At 39.8% G+C, this 25,139-nt stretch overlaps 2 protein-coding genes across 4 annotated transcripts; one reads left to right on the top strand and one right to left on the bottom strand.

Annotated features, from left to right (window-relative positions):
• The first annotated feature begins 1,216 nt into the window (after window positions 1-1,216).
• wdr91 (WD repeat domain 91) lies at window positions 1,217-13,108 on the top strand. Of its 3 annotated transcripts, none has more exons than XM_043234370.1 (16): window positions 1,217-1,318; window positions 1,424-1,560; window positions 2,014-2,193; window positions 3,521-3,728; window positions 3,842-3,924; window positions 5,016-5,122; window positions 5,624-5,789; window positions 6,484-6,639; window positions 6,989-7,167; window positions 7,236-7,386; window positions 8,057-8,151; window positions 8,243-8,402; window positions 8,998-9,106; window positions 9,889-10,001; window positions 10,288-10,485; window positions 11,226-13,108. In XM_043234370.1, exons 2-16 carry the CDS (start codon window positions 1,438-1,440, stop codon window positions 11,388-11,390), a joined length of 2,193 nt encoding a protein of 730 aa, XP_043090305.1. In that variant the 5' UTR covers window positions 1,217-1,318; window positions 1,424-1,437; the 3' UTR covers window positions 11,391-13,108. The 3 variants fall into 3 exon arrangements, with proteins under 3 accessions (XP_043090305.1, XP_043090307.1, XP_043090306.1); XM_043234371.1 differs by having other exon boundaries at window positions 1,229-1,318; window positions 1,429-1,560; XM_043234372.1 differs by lacking the exons at window positions 3,521-3,728; window positions 3,842-3,924.
• vmo1b (vitelline membrane outer layer 1 homolog b) lies at window positions 12,074-20,968 on the bottom strand. Its single transcript, XM_043234381.1, has 4 exons — window positions 20,695-20,968; window positions 14,450-14,586; window positions 13,594-13,707; window positions 12,074-13,401 (listed from the first exon to the last, which is right to left on the bottom strand). The coding sequence occupies exons 1-4, from the start codon at window positions 20,887-20,889 to the stop codon at window positions 13,218-13,220; spliced, it is 630 nt and encodes a 209-aa protein (XP_043090316.1). The 5' UTR covers window positions 20,890-20,968; the 3' UTR covers window positions 12,074-13,217.
• Between the last annotated feature and the right edge of the window lie 4,171 nt (window positions 20,969-25,139).

Here is a 25,139-nt window from a genome sequence, read left to right on the forward strand (position 1 = left end):
AATAAGTTTTTAACATTATTATATTAGATTATATCGTTATATGTTTTATAATGTAAGCATCTTTTACATTTTTACATTACATTTATATTTTAAAATATAAAATATTTTTCATTTATTATTTTTAACAACAACTTATTCTCGAGCTAGTTTTACAGCACAAATATAATTATCATTTACGGCGAGAAAACAATTAATATTTTCACTGTGTCCCTTTATTACATACATTATTCGTCAGGTTTTCGTTGCCGGCCTGTTTCGGACATCTCTTTCACGGACTCTCTCAAATACCAACAGATAAATAAACTACAGCGGCCTCTGTTAGAGATCTTATAATGGGCCAAAATGGACAAAAAAACGTGTCACTGAGAGCAAAACGAGTGAGGTGAACTGAAGAGGAGAGCTGGGTGAAGAATTAGTACAAATCGGTTCATTTCTGGTTACCGTTTAACCGTTTTTTCACCGTAAGAGGGCACACGATGAATAAAGAGAGTGAGCATGCTTCATGAGGGTTTTAGACGGTTTCCTTGTGGTTCACTGGAAAACAAGGCAACGATTCTTCCTAAGAACACACAAAAACAGTAACCTTTTTGTGAAATTTGGAGTAACTCCTTAATCAGTTGCTTGAGCTCTTCATGCTTAAGGAGAGAACTGTAGCTTCGAGAGTCAGACTTGACCATTAAACCCTAAGATCAAACGATTCAATGTCTGTTGTCTGCCGTCACGTCTCCGCCGATGCCAAAATCGAACCTACGCCCCTGGCACGAATTGACCAGCTAACTAAATCTCTACCAAGAGCTGCAGGTCCAAGCTAATGCTCAGTCTGTCTCCAGACCTGCTCTTCTCGTGGTTCGCCCGGGCCTTGTGTTTGATTACTCGGCCGTGACAGTAAAATGAGCAGCAGGAAAATCAGCTTTCTATGCTGAGGTCAGACGCCTCCGGGTGCCTTTGCTGAATACGTTATTGTTCAGCTTTCGTAATGGAGCCCATGGCTGCCTGAGAGAAACCATTAAAATACTAGATATCTTATAATGTCTTGTGCTTGCACTATTGTCTGTACGTGACCGAGTAGGATGATTTCAATAGCACTCCTGGACATTGAATTAAAATCAGATTCATTTCGTGAGTTTATTAGCTTCACTGAAACGATTTATCGCGCTTTTTTGTTGTTGTTGTTGTTGCGTGCGCGCGCCCTCCGGCGGCGCGGAGGCGCGCCCCTCAGCCGACGTCACCCCACGAGTCCGTCACGTGACGCCTGCGATCACATGACGAGCAGAAGCTGAAAACAGGAAGAGGCGCACCGAGCACATTTATCAACCGGGTAAAAACTCCAACGTTTTCATTGCATTTATTTATAACGCGCGTGTTTGTGTGTGTCGTGCGCGTTGTATTGACGTGTGTGTGTGTGTGTGCGCGCGCGCGTCAGGACAGTGTGCGAGAATGGCCTCGTCGGTGGAGAGGACGGACGATCTGGTGCGAGAATATCTGATCTATCGCGGGTTCACCAGCACACTAAAACACCTGGACTCCGAGATCAAAGCGGACAAGGAGAAAGGCTTCCGAGTGAGTTTATGTGTGCGGGCGCATGCGCAGGACCGAATGACACGGGAACGTGATAAACGTTATAGAAGTTGATTTGCGTTCAGACGTGAGCGTGCACGAGTCTAATGCATCGTCTGAGTTTGTTCTTCTTCAGGTTTGTGAGAATGTGTCTCTGCGTCAGCGTCTCGGCAATGGAAGTGAATGGGTGCCGTCGGAATGACAAGTCCAACAGCACTCCAGTCCATCAAACATGAATCCGTAACCCGGCAGTAGTAACTCATATCAATGAATTATGGACTATATAAAAACATTATATCTTAATGCTGTGCTTGTCGTAGGTGTTAACTAGAGTGCTGCGGATTGTTGTGATATTTTTCTCATTCCGACGGCACCCATTCACTCTTGCTGGGACAGCGATGTGACGCTCTGTTGGCTGAATCGCCCCCTGGATCGTCGATCGGTGTTTTGTTGCAGGTTGATAAGATCATCGATCAGCTCCAGCTGCTGATTCAGAGTTATGATCTGGCGGGTCTGAAGGAGTACTGGGCGTATCTGGACCGCAGGCTCTTCTCCAGACTCGAGGACGTCTACAGACCCACCGTCAACAAGCTGAGGACCAGTCTGTACCGCTTCTACGTCATTCACACCGTTCAGGTATCTCACACACAAATCTAACGAAAAACACAAGACAAAGTATTTAGGAAAATTTTGGGAAATCGGCGTTGTTCTGCCATTTTCATGATGTTACACAGATTTCACTTCCCAACTTTTTTATAATGCTATCCAAAAAAAAGCGCTCTATTATTTCAGTGTAGTACTACACTTTAATTTTTACCGATGTGAATGACATGAATTAAAATAGGTGCATAATTAAAAATATATCTGATACAGTAATGAATATAATGTAAAAAATATACCTGATATAAAAAATAAATGACAATAATAATAATAAAAAGTTATAATATTTTATAGTACTTTAAAATGATAATGCTGATAATGTTTTATAGTGATAAATTTTAATATTAATGAATATAATTTTACCAAATAATCTAATACAGTAATAATAATAAGAGATTATATGAAGGTAATACTAAATTTAATTTATATTGATAATGTATTAATTTTTTTCTATCATTACAAATGTGTGTATGTGTGTGTGTGTGTATATATATATATATATATATATATATATATATATATATATATATATATATATATATATATATACACAAAATTATCTAAAATAAAAAAAATACATTCATGAGTAATAACACCTTAATAAAATGCTATTATTCTTTAGTACTAAATCTAATTTACGCTAATAATGAATTTATACTAATTAAAAAATACATAATATATTAATAAGCGGAAAATATTAAAAAAAGGTATATTTAACATAAAACACTAATAAATAGTTCTACATCATTCAAACTATTCCTTGTTAAGCATTACATGTACTTACCATTAAAATAACAATAAATTATGAATAATTGCATTCAAGTAACTCTAAACCAAACTCTAATCCTAACCCTAACCATATAATAAGTGTATGCAATGATTTAGTATTAATCAGTAATTAAATGTATAATTACACCAACAAGGACACCTTAAAATAAAGTGTTACCAAAATAATCATGTAAAAAAATGTCATTAAAGTATTTTAAGGTAGTGCTAAATTGTTGCTGATGATGAATAAATACAAATATAATTTATGAATTTAATATATTTAATAGATAATTCATAATAAATATGAATAATAAATAATTAAATAATAGTTAAAAAAATAAAATAAATAATAAAAAAAATATATATATATATATATATATATATATATATATATATATATATATTATTATTATATATTTTGCTTTTTACTATGAAATAATCATTCTAGTAAAATGTAGTGTTGAATACCAATAAAAATGTCATTCTAATAACGAATGAAGTGTCAGTGTAGCATGCCTTATGTCTGCCGTCTCAGACGAAGAATCACGAGAGGACGGCCGAGTTCTTCCAGAAGCAGGCTCTGGAGCTGCAGACTCAGGTGGAGTGGAGAGACTGGTTCGCTCTGCCCTTCATCCCTTCTCCGGAGCAGAATCCCTCCTTCTCTCCGTATTTCTCCCGGCAGTGGGCCGACACTTTCCTGGTGTCTCTGCACAACTTCCTGAGCGTCCTCTTCCAGTGCATGCATATCCAAACGCAGCCGTTCCGATAGCATTAAAACGACACTCGGTATTCTCAGATATTAGATGTGCGTTCATTGTACTGAGATCAGACTGATTGAGCTCCTTAACAGGTTCACCTCAGCCTGTGCTCCTGAGCTTCGACAACGAAGTGCAGAGAATCAAAAGCGTGCAGGAGGAGAACGAGGAGCTCAGACAGATGGTGAGATCTGCACTCTTTAGTAGTTAGCGGCGATGGGACGAGATCAACATATTCAAGATCTTTAGCAAAAATGTGAATCGTGTAACACATCATTCAGTGCAGGCTGATGAGGATTTTATACTGATCCATGATTAAAAGGATCATTAGTATCAATATAATGTTCGGTAATAAAAATAATAATAATTAAAATATTAACTTGACAAAAGTAATATTATATAATATTGTTAATACAGTGTTTTATGTAGTAAAATAATGTTAATATAAAAGATAAAAGTACTGTTAATAAATTAAAGAATAATAAAAAAATTCTAAAATTATACTGATGATTAATGCAGAATTTATACCGACAAATAATGAAATACTGTTAATATGTTCATTATTATATAAATATATACAAGGTATACATTAAATGATACAATATTAGTAACATGATATAAGCAATAAGTTAAATAATAATAATTGTATACACAATATAAATATTTATTAATTTAGTTGTACTATGTAATGTTTTTCTGATAAAGAACCTGATTAATAATTGAAGCTATTAATATGTGTGAACTTATTAATTCATATATATATAATAATTTGTATATATATATATATATATATATATATATATATATATATATATATATATATATATATATATATATAATTATTATATAAAATAAAATTATTACAACAATAAAAACACACATATATAGATATATATATACATTAACTCATACACACAATAAATATAATACCATTATATTGTATGTAAAACATATAAATAAAATATTTAATGTAAAACATTGTAGTTGAGCTCATCCTGGAGTAAACTTGTTCAAACATAGAATAGAATCCAATAGAAACAGGGTAGTTATTTTGGAAATATGCATTTGCCTGCACTTTAATATCTGCATTCGAAGAGTTTATTCTTTTTTTTTTTCCAATTTTCAAAAATGAGGTTGTTATTATGTTATCATGGTTTTATCGTCTTAGCTACATATTGTCATTTTTTTCTTGTAACCCAATCAGAAAAACCTCAGTTAGATTGAGATGAACCGGAAGCTATATGTTTGTGCATATGACCTCTTCGTCTGCTCCAGTTGTTTGCTCTTCAAGGAGAATCGCGGCAGAAGAAAGACGAGGAGATGGTCCATCACAAACTGCCGGCGTACGTCCAGCACATGGACCGACTGGGAGACACTGAGCTGTGAGGACACTGTAGGACCGCAGTCATCCGCCTTTCACCATTTCACACAACACAGATATACTAACTTATCATACTGAGACTGACAGAGGTTGATTAGCGAATAAACATTCACTTGAAACGTCACTTTCTCACCATAGTCTTGATTTGACGTGTTTGTGTCTGATCTTTTCTGCGCGTTCGGGTCACCTCGGGATCGGTGTATTTGATTTTGCGGCCGGATACGAAATCAAAACTTCATCGCATGCGTTAAAAACGTGCTCGTTTTGCTCCGGTAACGTCTAAATGAGATGTTAAGGCCTTTTCCCGGGAAATTAAATCACATTTTGATGCGAAACCGTTCTTGACAAAAAGTCTGATTGACTGGAGAAACGAGGCGTTGAAACCAGGAACAGGATAAGGAGAGGAAAGGGAAGTGAGCGGGAGATGTGTGTGTGTGTGTGTGTGTGTGTGTGTGTGCGCGTCTTCTGAAATGTGAGCCGTGTTTCGTGTGTTTTGTCTCAGAGATCTCGTGTCCAGTCAGAGGAACGTCAACATGACCACGCCGTCCAGAAACTTCTTCTCCACCTTCCTCCCTCAGACTCGACGGGCCCCTGGGAGGACGGCCCCGGGGCCACAGTCCTCGCCCACACAGGCCTCGCTGGGAAGGAAGGACCCCGCCGCCGCACAGGTACATCAGGATCAGTATTTCTGAATCGTTGTTTTTTTTTTTTTTTTTTTTTTTTTAAATTAATTTTTATTAAATTTAAGTTGTAGTTGTTCTAGTACGTTTTTGTATTTTCTGTATTCTTTTTTTTAACAGTATTTTTCAATTATTAAATGAAATGTAAAATTACAATTTTATTAATTCATTTATTTTTATTTATTCTAGTAGGTAAACTAAATCAAAAGGAGAAATATAGCCTTTATCTATAATGTATAATGCATTATTATTACAATGCATTAATTATTATATTACAATACAATAATTGTTATATTAATTGTGGTTACAGTTATTCATGTTTTAGGACCCCATCCTAAAAATTAAAAGACATATATAAAGATATAAATAGAACAGATTCATACTTTGAAAAATGTATGTTCTAAAGATTTAAAAAAATATTCTGCTTCATTTTAATTACATTTTTAAATGTTATCATAATATTATTTTATATTTTTTGATTTACATTATTATTATTATTACTTGTATTGTACTGTGTTACATTATTAACTTACAGTATACTACTTTTTGTACACATTTTTCATTTCATTCTTTTTATTGTGATCTCTTTTTAATTATTTATTTAGCTTTGCTTTTTAACTTTTGTAGCCCACTCACTGTGGCTTTTTCTGATTTAAATTTTTTTTTTTTTTTTTTTTTACAGTCTGCGAAAGCAAAAGATCTGGCTTCCGCAAAAGACTCGAAGATGCCCGCCGTTTCCACGGCGACGGTAGATTCGGCCACGGGTCATTCCCGACAGAGACGACAGCACGACCACGAGAAAGAGAGAAAAGAGCTTCTCTCTAAACTCCCACCGCAGGTCCGAGAAAACAAAGTCGAACAAAGGCCTCTCTGTCTTTTCTCTCGCTTTTTCTTCCAACGCTCCTCACACGGGAGCAACGACCGACCACACACTCTTTCGGCGCTTTTGGTTCCGGTTCAAGGATTTTAAACGTTTTGATCTATAACCCAAACTAAACTACATTTAATAAATGCTTTAGAACTATTTTTCGTTGTTAGTAAACTAATGCCCACAAATGGACTCGAGCGTATTGTAAAGTATTTCCATATTTGTAGATTATTACGAAATTATTAAGATATATTCAAAAAGTTTAGCTACTGACTTCATCGTGACAGGTGTGTATTTAAAGTGTTTCTGATCTCCACAGAGCACGGAGAAGAAAACCGATTCGGATCCCGACGCTCAAAACGAAGCTTTTCCTGATCAAACAGACTCCACCAATCAGGCGCGAGTATGTGAAGTGGGCGGAGCTGCAGTGGAGCAGCCCTTCATTAAGTTGAGTCAGGAAGAGTATGGAGAGCATCACTCATCCATCATGCACTGCAGGTGAGTGTTCGTTCTTGAGGTCTTGATCCGCACCATTTCGGTTTGTAGTTTCACGCCTGTGTCTTTAGGGTGGACTGCTCCGGCAGGAAGGTGGCCAGTCTGGATGTGGACGGGGTGGTGAAGGTGTGGGCTTTCAATCCCATCATGCAAACCAAAGCCACTATCATGTCCAAGTCCCCACTGCTCTCTCTGGAGTGGGCGGCCAAACCCGACAGACTGGTAAGTCATTTTTTTATACGTATTTCTAACAAATATATATATACTGGCATCATGCGTTTTGCATTTTTTCATTTTTCAGTGTAGCATGTTTAATATACAAGCTGTAAATATTTCTATTAAAAACAATCAGTCCACCAAATAGTTTGAGATTTGATTTATTTTTAAATATTAGTACAATTTAAAATAACGTATCTCTATTTGAATCCGTATTATTTTAGTATCGTTGATATACCACTACTTTTTTTTTGTCAACATTTTTAAAGCATTCTGTTTTTAGTTGTTTTCTGGTTTATGTTTAGTCATTTTAGTTTGTTTAGCTTTAGCTTTAGCTTTTGTAGTTCTTCAGGTTAAACTAAACGCAGCCTTGGTAAGTTTTGGGATTTTATTTTATTCCAAGTAATGAAAATGTGTGTGGTTTTATTCAGCGGTACAGAAATAACCCTGATTTGAATATATATTTGAAATATAATTTATTTCTGTGATACGCAGCAAAATTTTCAACATGATTACTTTTCAGTGTCACATATCATATACTAATTTTCCAAAATTCAAATTTCCTGCAGGGCAATTTAATGCATCCTTGCTGACTTAAAGTGTTATATAATTATTACGTTACATAACTGTAAAACGTGCTAGTATTAGCTTGGTTTTATTGATTTTCCTCCCGTAGCTGTTGCTCGGCAGTGGCGTCGGCACGGTGAAACTTTACGACACGGAAGCCAAGAAGAACCTATACGAGATGTCGATAGACAACGTCCATCTACGGTGAGCCCTCGCAGATTACCCACAATGCACCGGGATTTTAAAAAGATGGCGATTCGATTCCCGTTCCACTCTGATCGCCCTGTGTGTTCAGGATCCTGTCGCTGGCCTGCAGTCCGAGTGGAACGTCGTTCGTTTGCTCCGCCGCGGCTCAAGCTGCTCCTTCGGGTGTCGCGACGGAGGGCGACGCGCGGCTTTCAGCTCCCGTGTCCGGACAGCTGCTGCTGTGGGACACCAAAACCGTCAAACAGCAGGTACTGGAGCCAAACGACACCAACGCAGGACACCGATTAGTATGCTGTTACTAGAGTACTGAGGGATGTTCATGAACACCAGCGTATATCACCTACTTTAGCTACTTTGTACTTCCTCCATGACTTACCTTAGTGCATAAAACACAGCGAAGAACTCTTTTTGGTTCCACAAAGAACCATTCAGCCAAAGGACCTTCTTCTGCCACAAGATCCTTTTTGCGAAACCGAAAGGTTCTTCTGATGTTAAACGTTTTTTATGGAACCGTTTAGAAGCGCCTGCATGTTTATAAGGCTTTACACAATTAGTGAACTGATCTTCTCCATGTTCACACAAATCTACAAAAACACCAGATGAGTTTAGTCGTCCAAATTCAGAGTTACCCCCAAAGCTTTGGAAAAGCTTGCTTTTATAACTTAGACTTTCACCTACATTGAGATTGTATTTATTAGAATTAGGTTTTGGCTTAACGGATTGCTCTGGCAAAGTTTTCTTCTGTTTATTTGGTTTTATTTATTTTCCTATCCTATTTTTTTTTATTATGTGTTCTTATTGTTTTATAAAAGACACAAAACTCATTTGTCCTGTTGGGTTCAGCTGCAGTTTGCTCTGGAGCCGGGTCCGGTCGCTATAAACTGTACCGCGTTTAACCACAACGGAAACCTGCTGGTGACCGGAGCCGCGGACGGGATGATACGACTGTTCGGTGAGAGATTATCACGGCGTCAGAGTTGAGCTAAAACGCAGATTTAGTCAAATTTATTTCTGTGGCGCTTTATACAAAACTATTTTATTGTTATAAATTACACTGACGAGTTCCTACAAAAGTCATTATTCAGATCAATTCAGTTCACTGTTCATTATTTAACTCAGTTCAACTCTCAGTTCAGTAACAATGTTGCAAAAATGATCATTTATGAAATGAGTTTCTCTACAGAAAACAATAGTGTTATTATTCAGATCAATTTAGTTTAATTTTAGTCTTATTTAAAAAAAAAATCGAATCAATTGTGATGCAAATTCTTTACAGATGATGATAATGTATTTATTTAACTCAATTTAGTTCAGTATAGATTGAATTAATGTTGATTCAGTTTGGTTCAATAACAGGGTCATCAATTATAAAAAATAGACTAATTTAAAAATAGTCATTTTTCAGCTCAATTTATTTCAGTATTCAGTGCTGATTCAGTTCAGGTCAATTCAAAATGTATGATCAGTTGTGAAATTAATTCCATTTAAGCTACAAATGGCTCAGTTTAGCTCAGCGTGACAATAACGGTGTCAATATCGCAAAATTAAACTATGAAACATTAAATTAGATCCTTTAAGCAGCTCTATAGAAGACTATGTAGAGTTGAGTTTAGTTTCAGTTCAATTCAATGTCAATTCGGTTCAATTATCGGCTCTGAATCGAGTTGACAGACGTGTGATCGTTCAGCTGAGTTCAGTTTAAAAGGCTGTGCTGTGTGTTTTCTTGCTCCGCAGACATGCAGCGTTACGAGAGCGCGCTGAGCTGGAAAGCTCACGACGGTGAAGTGTACAGCGTGGAGTTCAGCTACGACGAGAACACCGTCTTCAGCATCGGAGAGGACGGGAAGGTGGGCTTTATTCTCTTTATTTCACGTTATAGCAATGCATGAAGTCACTTTCAAAACAATCTGCTCGCAGCTTGCATCTGCTGGTCAATGCAGCGAAATCGTTTGTTGCGGAAAACGCAAAATCGCCTGCAACATTCATATGAATTCGATTCAGTATGACCGGGTTCTGCCCCCCAAACAATGGCAAACGCGGCCATACCTTTAGAGTTGATTTGAGTGATTTGTTTCTAAAGAAATACCTCTTCAGTTAGATCATTTGTGAACATCATGTTGTGTTTGTTGTCAGTTTGTTCAGTGGAATATCCACCGCTGTGGCGTGAAACAGTCGGAGTACTCGCTGTCCCAGGATGCCGTGGGGCCGTTCGTTCTGTCGGGTTACAGCGGATATAAACAGGTTCAGGTTCCACGCGGTCGACTCTTCGCTTTCGACTCGGAGGGACAACATGCTCTCACCTGCTCCAGCGGCGGAGGAGTCATCTACCGGGTAACAACACATTTAACTCACACCCGTCCGATCAGTTCGGGTTTGTCAACGGTGATATAGTTTTCTAGTATAGCGGTCAGACTTGTGTTGCCCACGTGTATGCCCATATTTGGTTTTCCTCTTCTCGTTTTGTCATTGGTGTCCCATTGAGTTTCAGGCTTGTCTGTTAATTATCTAGTTATCTCGTTCCTAAGCAACAGCGACGATAACGAGTTATTTTATTTTATATTTTTCACATTTTAGTACATTTTGTCTAAATAATGATAGACAAAAAAATGTCTATATGGTTTTATCGAGTTTATTTCAGTTTTAGTTTCAGTTATTTTAATATCAGAAATGAGAAATGCTACTTTTGCAGCTAATTGCAATATGCGTGTTATTTTTCTTTTTTCTTTTTTTATTCTTCAGTTTATGGTTGTCTTTTTTAATTATTATTATTAGAAATATTGATATGTTTTTTATTTATTTTTGGAGCATTTTCAGGTATTTCATAAGAAATGAAATCCTGAAAAATGTTCTTTTGATTATTTAGATTCAGAGGAGTTTATTTGTGTGTATTTTACACTTTTAGTCTAGCTTAAAGCTAAAATGTCTTTTTATAAACCTTTTGTTAACTGTATGCCGTTTATTCAGAGATGCCGACATGGAGAAACTGTCTCAGAAATGTTCATTCATGGTTTTAGTGTCAAAGCTGTGGCTCTAACCTCCTAACCTCTAATATGTGCTCTCCTCTCTTCTAGCTGAATAAGGCGGACACGGGTCTGGAAAGCGTCTTGTCTCTCGGCGGTCATAAAGCACCTGTCGTGACGGTTGATTGGTGCTCGGCGATGGACTGTGGCACCTGTCTCACCGCGTCTATGGACGGCAAGATCAAACTTAGCACTCTCCTCGCTCAGAAACCCTGAGCTCACAAAACAAGCACAGCAGAGCCAGTGAGGATGATGATGATGATGATGATGATGAATGAAGCAGAATCTCTGCTTAATCTCTTAAATCATATGTCTCTCAAAGCAATCATCCCTGACAGGTGACCGTTAGTAAATACAAACAGTGTTGCTATTTTTCACAAAGCATTTATGGTTCTGTTTGCGTTAGTGATGTCTGAGAACATGGAGAAACGTTACTTGAGAAAGAACAAACAAACGATGAATAAATCTTCAGTCATGTCAGTAAGGAAAGGCATTACCTGTATATTAATGTCTAATCTGATGTTTTTCTTACATGTGGAACCATAAAATAGAGCTTAGCCAAGTAATAAACAAATTTGAATGATGTTCATATATGTATAATTTTTTTTTGCATCCTGTTGAACAATAAAAACGAATGATAAATCAAAGTCCTGTGTATCATTTAAAGTGTGGTTTTGAGGCCTTAAGTTAATTAATAAAAGCAGCTGACAACATTATTTGTATGAATTAATTTGAAACGTGTTCACAGTCATTAACGGCAACGTCAGGTGTCTTAAACATCTTAAGCAAAATTATTTATTCAGTAGAAGTGTATGAGCTCTTATGTGTGACCTTCAATACCTCACATCCTTTCCTGGTATTTTGTCAATCAGTCAATCAATCAATCAATCAATCAAACAATCAATCAATCATTTTTTTATTTATATAGCACTTTTAACAACACAGATTGTATCAAAGTACAGTGTAGATAGACCAGGAATAATTTTTAATTCCTTATGATTCTGTCTCATGGATTTTTTTATTTTTTTTTTACATTTCACTGTATGTTTTATTTTTACACTCTGAGGGATAAGTCTGATTATCTGTGGTAACCGAAAAGAATAAACACTCCTTATTGTCTTAAAGTTATGACTTTTGGCTTTCTGAGCGCTTTCAATAATATCGGCTTAAACAAACTGAACTGTTAGAATGCTACTACTACTACTAATAATAATAATAATCGTGTTAAATAATATTTATTGAAAATCTTTACGTGCGCGTTCATGAGAGCGGCGGTTCGCGCTGACGCGCCTAGGAAAATCCGCGCCCATATTATTGTGCCCTCGGTCAATGAACACTGCATTAACAGACATTTTTACCTCAGACACACATATATGAACCTACGCTATGTTTTACGACATGAGTCGCGACGAAGTAACGTTAGTTACTTGCGTCATTAGATTTCAAAGCTTGAAGTGGAGAGTTATTCGAGCGCGAGTCGGACATCTTGAAAAGTTTCGATGCGTTTTTGGAGAAATAAGGTCACGCTGATTAGAACCGAGGTGATTAAAAAGTGATTCTCTTCAAAGGATCAATAAAGACCTAAGAACTGTCCCATAAAGAGACTATAGTCTTTTAACATCACAGAATCACATCAATACCTTAATAAAAGTGTTTTTCTTAATATAGTGTTTTTCAATAATCTTATATTAAACTTTAGGAAAACACAAGGAAGTTGTTTAGCATGTGCAAGATTTTTTTTACAAGTAGATGATGTTGTCGTCTATTAAATAGGATTTTTTCCCCTCTCTTTTAGATCTGCCCAATTAATTCTGGCCAAAACAGTCTTTGTATGAAATCAACAACACCAAGGTGAGAAAAAAATATTTCTTTATTTAATTTTTTTTAGGGAACTAGTTTTTAAGTTAACCCTAAAGAACCGACCCATGAGGAAATCTGCCCGATTCGATTTTGCCCAAAATGTCACTGTATACTTGAAGGTCGGTTTATTGATGATGCTTTGAAAAATGTTCCGCCGGCTGATCGATTCCAGAAACAATCCGTTTAATCACAGCAGTACATGCGCACATCATTGAGGGCCGTGTCGTCTCCGACTCCCTGCGGCTGCTCCACCATCGTCTCGATGCCACAGATTCCCTTTCCTTCACACTTCACGCTCCAGTCGCCCCATTCGCCCCACGACGTCCCAGATCCCTGCAGCATTTCGGCATTTCCGCTGCAGTTAAACCTGGAAATGCAATGACAACGAGCACAGCCTGTGAGTCCAACTGTCCAGCTCTAAGCGTTAAATAACCGGGCGCTTGACCGGGTCACTTATCCGGGACAGATATGTTTACACAGCTTGTTATGTGATGCTTCGAGAACAACATTGACCTAAGAATCCTGCAGCTTTAGGAAAACCGTTGAATAAGTTCGTCACCTGATATTGTTTGCGGCCGTGTCGTCCCAGGTCCCTTGGTAGGGTTCAACTCTCAGCTCGAAAGATGTCAGAAATCCGCTCGAGCACCATTTGATATCCGACCATTTTCCCCAGCTGGGGAAAGAACGGGAAAGGAATGTTAGTGGCATAACCACTATTTAACCAGTTTGTTATATTAATAAATATGGAGTGTCCATTTACACCTTGCTGGCAGAGACTATTTACACTAACTCCGACCACTAAGGTGTGCTTGGACTAGTCAACGGTACAAACTGTCGTCGTCTAACGTCACTTCAGTTTTTGATTCAATCGACCCGGGTTCGAAAACTTTTGTCTAATTTTTCAACTCAAATTTCAGACAAATAAAGTTGAAAATAAAAAATATGAGTAGGGTTGGTGAGGGGATGGGCTTTGTTGTCCCAATAAAGTGGCATCCATTTAATAATCTGAACTAAAATGATCATTTGCATTATTATTGCACACATTTTTCGAATTCACCAAGTACTGAAGAGCAGATAACTGCCACTATTTGCAATAAAATAGCAGCAGGGAATCCTACTTTACCATAGTGTGAATATCTATGGTTATTTGCACTAAATGTAAATAGCATATCACAAAAAATACTTATATTTGCTCTTCATTGATTCATTGCTATTTGGTCAAATAAGCACTCTACATAGGCAGCATCTCCGTTATAGAATGCTGTCTATATAGGCAGCTCACTAGGTTTTATTCACCCTAGTTTTATTCACCTAGGGTCTGAGAGCAACGCAATTTCGGTTCTTTTTATGGATGCCGTACGTGTGGAAGAATCGACTCAATTCAACTTGACTAGGTTTGGGAACATATTTCTCACCTTCCTACGTCGGACTGAACCGTGGCGTAGTCCTCATACGGGCCCGATGAGCCTTTGGACGGGTTAACGCAGTGAAGACGAATCCCGTTGAGCGCCGTGTTATCACCCACCAGCAGAGACTCCCACATACCGGCCACCTTCAAGGGAAATAACAGCGTGAACTTCAGAAAAAAACTTCAGAAAAAAAAATTGTTATATTTTACCATTTACCAGTTTCTGATTTTCATTTAGTTCAGGTTAAATGGCTAAAACTTTTAATAAGCTAAGACAAAAAATAATGATAATAATAATAGTAATAAATAAAAAAATAGACAAAAATACAAAAATAAAGCTCACAAAAACTAAACTAATATTTTAATAAAAACTGTAAAATATTTAGTTGATATCTTTTATATACATAAATGATGAGCTAATTGTGTTTTGCTATATTGTTTATGTCATGGTGTTGGATATGTGTATAATAAATATGAAATTGATATGGTTCTGGTTTTAATTTATATGTAAGGAGGAGGCGGAAGCCGATTGCGATTCCATGTGCGGATGTTTATTGGAAACACACACACAGATGAGGATGGTCAAAAACAAGCAAGGGTTGGCAACAGTAATATCAGTCCGGAAGGCAAACATACACAAAGGGAAATCCGTGGGCAAAGTCGAATGGAGGCAATGGTCAATATCAAAGTTCAGTAGTAATCGGTTACCGTAATAAACAAGGATGATCCGTGAAGTCGTGAGTCGGTGAAGCAAGCAAAAGGTCATAACCAATAGTAGTCAGTAGAACAATGGTAAACGCTTGGTAAGGCAGACAGGCTGGCATACTTTCGCGTAGAGCACCTGGTGCTCTACGGTTAAATAGCCCTAACCCGAAGTAGCAGCAGAGGCGCGGCTCGGGTCAGTACTCGGGAGAGGGCTCCTCTGCTGGCTGGATGTTACAGAACTCCCCCTCAGGAGCGACTCCTGAGCTTTTCGTGGACGCCCTCGGGCGCCCCTGTGGTTGTGGTTGGTCCTGGACAGAATCTCGTGGTTGGTCTCGTGGTTGTTCTCGTGGCCGTGGTTGGTCCTGGGCAGAATCTCGTGGTTGGATTCGTGGGCGCCCCGTGGTCGTGGTTGGTTCTGGGCAGAATCTCGTGGTTGGTCTCGAGGTTGTTCTCGTGGCCGTGGTTGGTCCTGGGCAGAATCTCGTGGTTGGATGCGTGGCGTCCCCGGGTCGTGGTGCTGGACGATCGGGTCTGGCTCTGTGGAACTCCTCAATAAGGGATGGATCCAAAATGTCCTGAGCAGCTACCCAGGATCTCTCCTCTGGTCCATAACCCTCCCAGTCCACCAGGTACTGGAGCCGACCCCCTCGTCTCCGCGAGTCCAGTAGTTCGCTCACTTGATATGCGGGATTCCCGTCAATCTCAAGTGGCGGCGGTGGTTCTGGGGCTTCATGGCCAGGGTCAGCTCTCGGTGGACCGGTTTGAGGAGGATACATGAAAGGATGGAGATATACGATAATTAGTAGGCAGCTCCAGTTGATATGTGACATCATTTACTTGTTTTATTATCTTGAATGGTCCTACATACCTTGGGCTTAGCTTCTTACTGGGCAGCCGCATCTTGATGTCCTCGTCGAGAGCCAGACCCTTTGTCCAGGTTGATATGGGGGATGTGGGCGTCTGTGGCGGTTAGCTTGGGTCTCTTGATACCTGATCGCTCTTTGTAGTCTCACATGAGCACTATCCCACACCCTCTCACTCCTACGAATCCAATCATCAACGGCTGGGACATTGGATGGTTCTCCTGACCACGGGAACATGGGCGGCTGATACCGAGGACACATTGGAATGGGGTCATACCAGTAGCCAATTTGACTAGTGAGTTTTGAGCATACTCGGCCCATGGTAAAAACTCTGACCATCTGTGTTGTTCTCTGTGGCAATAGGTCCGCAGGTACCTCCCGATCTCCTGATTAAGTCTCTCGACCTGTCCATTAGCCTGTGGGTGGTAACCTGAGGTAAGGCTCACATTAATGTCGAGCTGTTTACAGAAGGCCCTCCATACTTGGGAAGTAAATTGAGTACCTCTATCACTCACTATGTCCTCGGGTAATCCGTAGATTCTGAAGACGTGCTCGAACAGGGCGAGGGCAGTTTCCATGGCGGTGGGGAGGTTCTTCATGGGAACTAATCGACATGACTTAGAAAATCTATCAATAATGACTAAAATGACTGTGAAACCGTTAGACAATGGTAAATCTGTGACAAAGTCAATGGATAGATTAGACCATGGTCGCTGAGGGATGGGCAGAGGCTTGAGCAAACCGGCAGGCAATTCTCTGGGGTCTTGCATTGTGCACATACCTGGCATCCCTTGACATAGTTCGTCACATCCCGAGATATTGACGGCCACCAAAAGGCGTTCTTCACTAACTGTAGTGTTCTGTTGATGCCTGGATGACCTGAACTTAGTGAAGTGTGTACCCATTGGAGGATGCGTTGGCGTATTGTTGATGGTACGTAATGTTTACCAGGAGGACATTGAGGGGGTGCTGGTTCATGTTGTAATTCCCTCTGCAGCTCCTCCATTATATCCCAGGACACTGGAGCCAGGATCACCGTGGGTGGCAGAATATTATCGGGATTCCCTCCTTCTGAGGTGCGTCATATCTTCGTGACAGTGCGTCAGCCTTACTGTTCTTGGAACCTGGACGATAGGTGACAGTGAATTGAAAACGAGTAAAAAATAGTGACCATCTTGCCTGTCTGGGGTTCAGTCTTTTAGCTCCCTTGATATACTCCAGGTTCTTGTGGTCCGTGATGACTTGGAACGGGTGCACTGCTCCTTCCAGCCAGTGTCTCCACTCCTCAATGGCCGCTTTCATGGATAATAGCTCCTTGTTTCCCACGTCATAATTTCTCTCAGCTGCTGTCAGTTTCCTGGAAAAGTAAGCACATGGGTAAAGTTTCCCTGGTTGACCGTGACGCTGGGAGAGAACAGCTCCAATTCCGCAGTCCGATGCATCCACTTCCACGATAAACGGTAGCTCAGGATCAGGATGTTTGAGAATAGGGGCTGTGGTGAAACGTTCTTAAGGTTGGAGAACGCCCTAATTGCTCCCTCATTCCATCTCAATTTGGACGGCTTTCCCTTTAAGAGAGAGGTTAGTGGTGCAGCAACAGTGCTATAGTTCCGGATAAAGCGTCGGTAGAAATTTGCAAACCCTAGAAACCGTTGTAGCTCCTTGATCGTAGTGGGTTGAGGCCACTCCGTAACTGCTTTAACCTTGTCATCGTCCATCCTCACTCCCTGGTGGCTGATTTCATAACCTAGAAACAGAGTTTGTGACACATGAAACTCACATTTCTCCTCCTTAACATACAATCTGTGCTTCAGTAACCTGGATAGAACCTCCTTGACATGTCCAATGTGATCTGCCTCATTCTTTGAGTAAATGAGGATGTCGTCAATATAAGCCACCACGTATTTGTTTAGGATGTCCTTGAAGATTTCATTGATGAAGGACTGGAATACAGCGGGAGCATTAGCTAGCCCATACGGCATAACAAGATATTCGTAGTGCCCTCTAGTCGTCATGAAAGCAGTCTTCCACTCGTCTCCCTCCTTGATCCTTATCAGGTTATAGGCACTCCGGAGGTCTAACTTAGTATACATCCTTGCCTCGCGGTTGTTCAAGAGCTGATGGAACTAAAGGTAGGGGATATCGAAACTTGACAGTGACGTTATTTAGGCCTCGATAATCGATGCATGGGCGCAGGCCTCCATCCTTCTTTCCTACAAAGAAGAATCCCGCTGCTGCAGGTGATGTGGAGGGTCTAATGAACCCAAAGCTAAGAGCCTCATTAATATATTCCTCCATAGCCTGGCTTTCAGTTAATGACAATGGGTATACCTTACTTTTGGGTGGCATGGCGTTAGGTAGGAGGTCAATCGCACAGTCCCATGGTCGGTGAGGTGGTAATTCTGTTGCCCGTGATTTGCTAAACACCTCTGACAGTTGCCTGTAGCATGCTGGTATCTTGATTCTCCTCTGATTTTCCGGACTCTCTATACTGGTAGTGAGGCAGTTCCTGGAGATACAGCGAAGCATCTGTTAATACACATGTGAGACCATTGCGTTAACTCACCTCTACCCCAGGATATAGTTGGGTCGTGTACCGAAAGCCAGGGGAACCCGAGGATTGCTTCATACTTGGATGAATCAACAATATAGAACGTAATGGTTTCTTTGTGGAACATGCCAACCTGGAGAGTAAGAGACTTGGTTCTGTGAGAAATGCCTCCTCCGATGTCCTCGTCATTAATGGTCTTGATCCTTAAAACAGATTCACAAGGTTGAGAAGGAATGTGATATTTGGCGACTACCTCACGACTGATGATGTTCAAGGCCGCGCCCGAGTCAACCATTGCTGTCAACATAACCTTTACATTGTTTAGACCGAGCATGATAGGTAACATGAGAGCCTTGTTGCTGAGTACGTGAAAATGATTCATATTTACCCGGTTTGTAGTGGTGGGTCTGCGAGGACAGTCAACCTGATAATGTTTCCCTTCTCCACAGTAAAAGCATAGTTGAAGACGACGCCGGCGTTCGCGTTCTTCCATAGAGACACGTTGGGAGTTTACTTGCATGGGTTCCGGTTTCTCCATTAACTCGTGTCGTATTTGATTCTTTTCCTGGTTCGTGACCATAGACGGCGCTTTACGTTGCGGTGCCTGGCGCTTAAGATTATCAATACGGATTGTTAAATTGACGAGATCGGAAAAAGATAAATCCTCACCTCTACACGCCAATTCCGTCTGTAAATCTGCCGTGAGACTCCGTTTGAAAGTCGCCTTGAGTGCGACATCATTCCAGCCGCTTTGAGCAGCGAGCGTCCTGAACTCAATAGCATAATCAGCGGCTGTGCGTTTACCCTGGGACAGATCCATTAACTGGGTTGAGATATCCTTGCCCCCTGCAGGATATTCAAACACCTCTCTTAGCATCTGTAAGAAATAGTTAGCAGATGTCTTGATGTGGGGATCTGTATCCCAAACTGCAGTCGCCCAGTCGATCGCTCTTCCCGTCAGTAGCGTCATAATAAATGCACACTTGACTTCTTCATTGTTGAATCTACCCTGCTGAAACTCCAAATACAGCCTGACCTGGCGAATGAAACCCTTGCACCGTTCAGCAGAACCGTCAAACTTTTCGGGTAAGGCAAGGTTTACTGTAGAAAACGTAGTAGGGGGTAGATCCTGAATGTACCGGGTGAGGTGTTCGTTCACCGACTGCAGTTGATCCAATCGGGACTGGTAACCTTTCAATAGCTCCTCCTGGTATGCCATCAATTGTTGCATGTGTGTCACCTCCGCTGGAGTCTGGTCAGGCGAAGTATTCTGTAAGGAGGAGGCGGAAGCCGATTGCGATTCCATGTGCGGATGTTTATTGGAAACACACACACAGATGAGGATGGTCAAAAACAAGCAAGGGTTGGCAACAGTAATATCAGTCCGGAAGGCAAACATACACAAAGGGAAATCCGTGGCAAAAAGTCGAATGGAGGCAATGGTCAATATCAAAGTTCAGTAGTAATCGGTTACCGTAATAAACAAGGATGATCCGTGAAGTCGTGAGTCGGTGAAGCAAGCAAAAGGTCATAACCAATAGTAGTCAGTAGAACAATGGTAAACGCTTGGTAAGGCAGACAGGCTGGCAATACTTCGCGTAGAGCACCTGGTGCTCTACGGTTAAATAGCCCTAACCCGGAAGTAGCAGCAGAGGGCGGCTCTCGGTCAGTACTCGGGAGAGGGCTCCTCTGCTGGCTGGATGTTACATTATAACATCGTGTTTTTTGTTGTTGTTGATAGTTTAATATCATAGCAGCTGCATGGCTATTGATAAAGCAAAATATAAAAAGAAATATAAAACCAAAATGTGTCTTTGATTAAAGAAATCTAAAATTATATTTATTGTGAAGTGTATTAGTGTATATGAATAAAATGTACGGTTTTGGTCATATCGCCCCACGCTAAACAGTTTCTCAGAAAAGTTAATTGAAAGTCATGCCATAATATATCATAACCTACATATTGTATAATAATTAAGTCCCCTAGTTGTGCAAGACCAAATAAACGTTTAACATTACCCTAATCCTTACCAGTAGTAAACATTTTAATTATGTCACAATAATCACTCTGAACCATAATAACCATTGTAAACTCCACTGAACCTCACACTACTGCATACTGGTGGTAGTTACCTTAAGACTAAAGCCTGTGGCGTACATTCCAGTCGGACACATTTCCTTCTGACCCCACGAGCCCCATCGCATCCCGTTATGGACCGTCAGCAGAGATCTGAAAGGTCTGCTGATGGTTCGCTCAAAGCGTCCTCCTTCGATCACATCCTGCCCAAAAACAGTCAGCAGTAAAATCAGAGAAAGAAACTTGTGCATGGTTTGATAGCCGTCTTTATGTCTCCTGCTGGAGATTGGAACGAATGTGCGTGTGTGTGTGTGTGTGTGTGTCAGTGTATCACAGAGCTCAATGTAGGACATTGACCCTCCACCAACAGCTGGATCCAAGTCCAACCGGCACAGCAAACACAACCTCCCTCCAAAAGTAAATACAGTCAGAAAATAAACCGACGAGTGGCTCAAGACATCAGATTCAATCTTTTTTATCATGTTCTGGTTCAAGACAATAATCAAAATGCAAATGCTTGTGGCGCAGAAATGCAGATAATCCCAGATGTTAAAGGTTCTGTCATTAATTACTCACGCTTGTGTCGTAACCCGTAAGACCTTCATTCATCTTCGGAAACACAAATGAAGATTTTTGATGAAATCTGAGAGCGGTGTGAGCCTCCACAGACAGCGACACAACTGAAATATTCCCAGATCAAGAAACATAGTAAATGCGTCCACTTGACAACAGTGGTTCAACTTCAGTTTTGCAACTTTATTTATTTCATTTATTAGGCTATTTGTAGCGTGGCGGACATCCAGTAAATGCAGTGCGTTGTGTGCTTTGCTAAATTATATTTTAAAGTATATCAAAAGAAGCTGTTTCAGATTTGAGGTTGATATCTCAGAAATTAGCTTTCAGTAAAATTTAGTTTGGCCGCAGTATCAACTCAGTACTAAAGATGCAAAAGTGGTTGGATTTGTGTGCGTTTTGAGATTGTTTCTCTCAAATTTTACAAGAACACACATGTACAAACACACACCTTTTTAATACACACACACACACACACACACAACCCCCACTCTGACATCCATACCAATACACCCACACAATTATAGCTGCATTATGTATCTATAATATGCAGAAGCAGAAAACGGTAATAAAGCAAGCATTTACTTTATAGGCCAAACCTGAAAAAACAGCACCGTCTAGTAAACAAATACATTTTAACGGTTAAACAGCAACAAACAAAACTGAAATGGACAAAAGTGTCCGTAAGGGTTAATGTAAAGTGATGTGATAAATGATGTAAAACTATAAGGTGCTTCTAAAAGTCTTTATTTTTATTTGGCACAAAAATAATTTCAACTGATTGAGTCCTTTGCTTTTTTCGGGGTCTAGATTGACCTGTTGACCAATGCGATGAATTATTATGATTTATTTAAACTTCGCTTTTCTTGTCGTCTTACACCTGTAAGAAAAAGCAAGCTTAGCCAGAACATTCACAGCGTAAACCAAATTTATGAAAATAAGATCTTTTAATAGCATTAAAAAGGTTTAATATTTATGAATTAAATTTCAAGTGCAGTGCACTTCCGGAGAGCCCGCCCACACGCGCTTCCGATTGGCTGTGATGTTTGATTGATTGTGTCGCGTCACGTGTAGTGTGGACAGACAAACTTTCAACATCACCTTAATGACAGCAGCACATAATCATGTTTTGGAGAATGGTGTGATTTCCTCTTCCCGGTGGCTTATCTGTCATCGTCTTGATTCCACAGATTCCCTTTCCCTTGCAGGTTTGACTCCAGCCGTTAAGACTCGGTCTGGCACGGTCCCGACTGCATTTGAAACTGGAGCAAACGCAGACGTGACAATATTAGGATAATAAAACAGTTTTGAAATAATATATACGAATTGTGAAATTTAAATGTTTCCTCTTGACATGAATATAGCCACTGTTGCTGACATGTTAATTATGTTTAGCTCACCCAACTTCCCATTATCATTAAATGATAATTAATAATAAAGGATGTAAACATACACTTGGAACTCAATGCCGTTTTACCAGGTCTGTCATCCTCTACTCCCCTTCAAACGTTTGATGGTAGCCATGGACCTCCATAGTGCTTTTTTCATGCTATGGAAGTCAGTGGCTACCGTCACCCACATTCTTGATGGTGAGAACTGTTCTGCTGTTTTAAATGTCAGTCATGTCATCATGTTAAACTTCGTGCTTGCATATTAATTACACAGCTTTAACACATCCTTCGTTTGAAAGTGAACGTAAGCATGCAGGCATCTGTTATGTGCCAAAATCATATTGCATTGTAACATAACATGCACTTCTCACAACAAAATGGAAATATTTTGATGGCTTTTAAACATTTACAGATGGAGAATATGTGAAATGAAACGTCGAAGCCCTAGCAGTGTTTTAGAGGTGACTCAAACTCAACTTAAGGTAAAATTCAACTTCACGTTGCTTTGTATTAAGACCTTGTATTAAGTTTAATCCCCCATATGATCACAATCCAGTCAATGGCCAGCTTACCTTTTTACTCAACCCCATAGCATATGTTTCAGGTGGACACATTTCCATTTGACCCCCCAGTCTCCCGCCAGATCCCTGCTGGCGCTCACATGCCACCCAATAATGACGAACAGCAAAGAAAGGAAGTGATGCATTGCTGCAGAAAAAATACTGATTCAATTTTCTTGAGACTTACACATTTATAAGGTTCATCAATGTCGTGAAATCCTGGTTCTAGCCAATCAGGGGCCAGAAACGCTGAGCGCTCGGAAATAACCTGCATCTGAACACGCAAAAATAGCTGTAGGCTTGTATTTGACCATAGGTGACCATCAAAAGTGTTCTTCTTTCTAATGCACTTAGCTAAGACAGAAATATTAAGCAACAGAGAACATTAGACTGGCCCTAAAATAAATAAGGGGCATTTGCTTACAGGTTTGCTTATATTTAATTTTCCTGAAGTAATTGTTGTTTCAGCCAACATTCAGAAAAATTAATATAATCTGTGTGTTAACAGAATGAGGCATGTGCTCTTTTACTGAAACGGCTTTGATTGTTGTTTTCTCGATATCGATATTTAATATAAACAGTAAATCAGCGCTGAACTTGAGGGATAGGAGAGCAGTGAGGTCTGTTTCTCTGGTCATGTTTTTCCGTCTCCAGCTGATTACAAACAATAACATCAAAAAAATTGCAGCGAGCAGCAATCATCTGGATCTGATCACATATATCATGCAGATTGCTGATATGATTGAAATGTGTGTGTGATGCAGCAAAGAAGCACATTAATCAACAGACTAATGCCATTTCAAGCTAAATCAATCATATTATCACAATGATTGCAGTAGAAAATGTATGCGTCATTGTCGTCTCCAGATCCCTACGGTTCTTCTAGCCCTGTCTTAATACCAAAAATCCCTTATCCTTCCTTGAACCTGGGAGAAGTTTGGGTGTGACAGCGTTATGATAAAATGTTATTTCAATCAATACCAACAAATCAAAGCAAACTAACTCTTGCAACGTGCAAGGCCTGTAGTTAAAAAACGGCTGCTCAGCAAAGCTTTATGAGCAAACTTGAGTGATAATTGTCCAAATTATCCACAAACATTGTTTTGTTTGGTTTTTTACTCATAGGCACAGATCAGTGAGGCCTCAATCAATCAGTTACAAAATGAAATTGACCAAAAAAATTATTTTTGGGTGCTTTACAAGCAATGTTTGAAAGACTGATCATTTTAGAGCACCAAAGCAGGTTGAAGTATTTTCTGCACAGAATAAAAGCCGATGTTGAGCTGATGTTGTTTGCGGCCGTATCGTCACCGGCTCCTTGAAGGCTTTCGACTCTCAGCTCAGTCAAGAATCCAGAAGGACACCGTTTGATATCTGTCCACCGACCCCAGCTGGAGAAAAACTATTTTCATTGATCAAACCAATCTTTATTTTTAAGAAGATTGATGTCCAGTTAACTCTTAACGTAACAATTCTCACATACTGAAAACTAGCTCGTCTTTAGCCCATTACCTGCCTACATCTGACCAAATGAAAGCGTAGGTGTGATACGAGCGTGGTAAACCTTTACTATTCTTAATAATCCCATTGAGTGCAGTGTCATCCCACCTTAAAAACAAAACAAACTTGACTCCAAACTTAACTAAATTCTCAAATTTCAAACATTTTGGACGCCTCCCTTATCTGACCTATCAAATATATGTCTTGGAGTCTCTACCAAACAGCTGTGTTTAAACATGTTTGTTGCTGTGCCTTCAGATCCCTGGACTGACCCAATCCACAGTAACTATCACACCCCTGGACTGTGCTGTGTGTGTTTTGTAGCCCATGTGCTCCGTGTGACCTAGTTTCTGTCCTTTGTTAATTGTGTTCAGGTGTGTCTGTTCAATTATGCTCCCCTTTATAAGCTGCGTTCTGTTCGGTGTTAGTCGGTCCGGTCTTGTTTCACTGCCAACACAGAAACATAACCGAATCAAA

Source organism: Puntigrus tetrazona, unplaced genomic scaffold (assembly GCF_018831695.1).
Source record: "Puntigrus tetrazona isolate hp1 unplaced genomic scaffold, ASM1883169v1 S000001111, whole genome shotgun sequence".
Classification (NCBI taxonomy): domain Eukaryota; kingdom Metazoa; phylum Chordata; class Actinopteri; order Cypriniformes; family Cyprinidae; genus Puntigrus; species Puntigrus tetrazona.

Excerpts from the sequence above, each read along its gene's own strand:
- wdr91 (XM_043234370.1), top strand. The coding sequence starts at position 1,438 with ATGGCCTCGTCGGTGGAGAGGACGGACGATCTGGTGCGAGAATATCTG. Across the intron at positions 3,925-5,015 it reads ACGAGGAGCTCAGACAGATG|TTGTTTGCTCTTCAAGGAGA; the intron begins GTGAGATCTGCA and ends CGTCTGCTCCAG. Across the intron at positions 5,790-6,483 it reads AGGACCCCGCCGCCGCACAG|TCTGCGAAAGCAAAAGATCT; the intron begins GTACATCAGGAT and ends TTTTTTTTACAG.
- vmo1b (XM_043234381.1), bottom strand. The coding sequence starts at position 20,889 with ATGCACAAGTTTCTTTCTCTGATTTTACTGCTGACTGTTTTTGGGCAG. Across the intron at positions 14,587-20,694 it reads CCACAGGCTTTAGTCTTAAG|GTGGCCGGTATGTGGGAGTC; the intron begins GTAACTACCACC and ends TTTCCCTTGAAG. Across the intron at positions 13,402-13,593 it reads ACGGCCGCAAACAATATCAG|GTTTAACTGCAGCGGAAATG; the intron begins GTGACGAACTTA and ends TTGCATTTCCAG.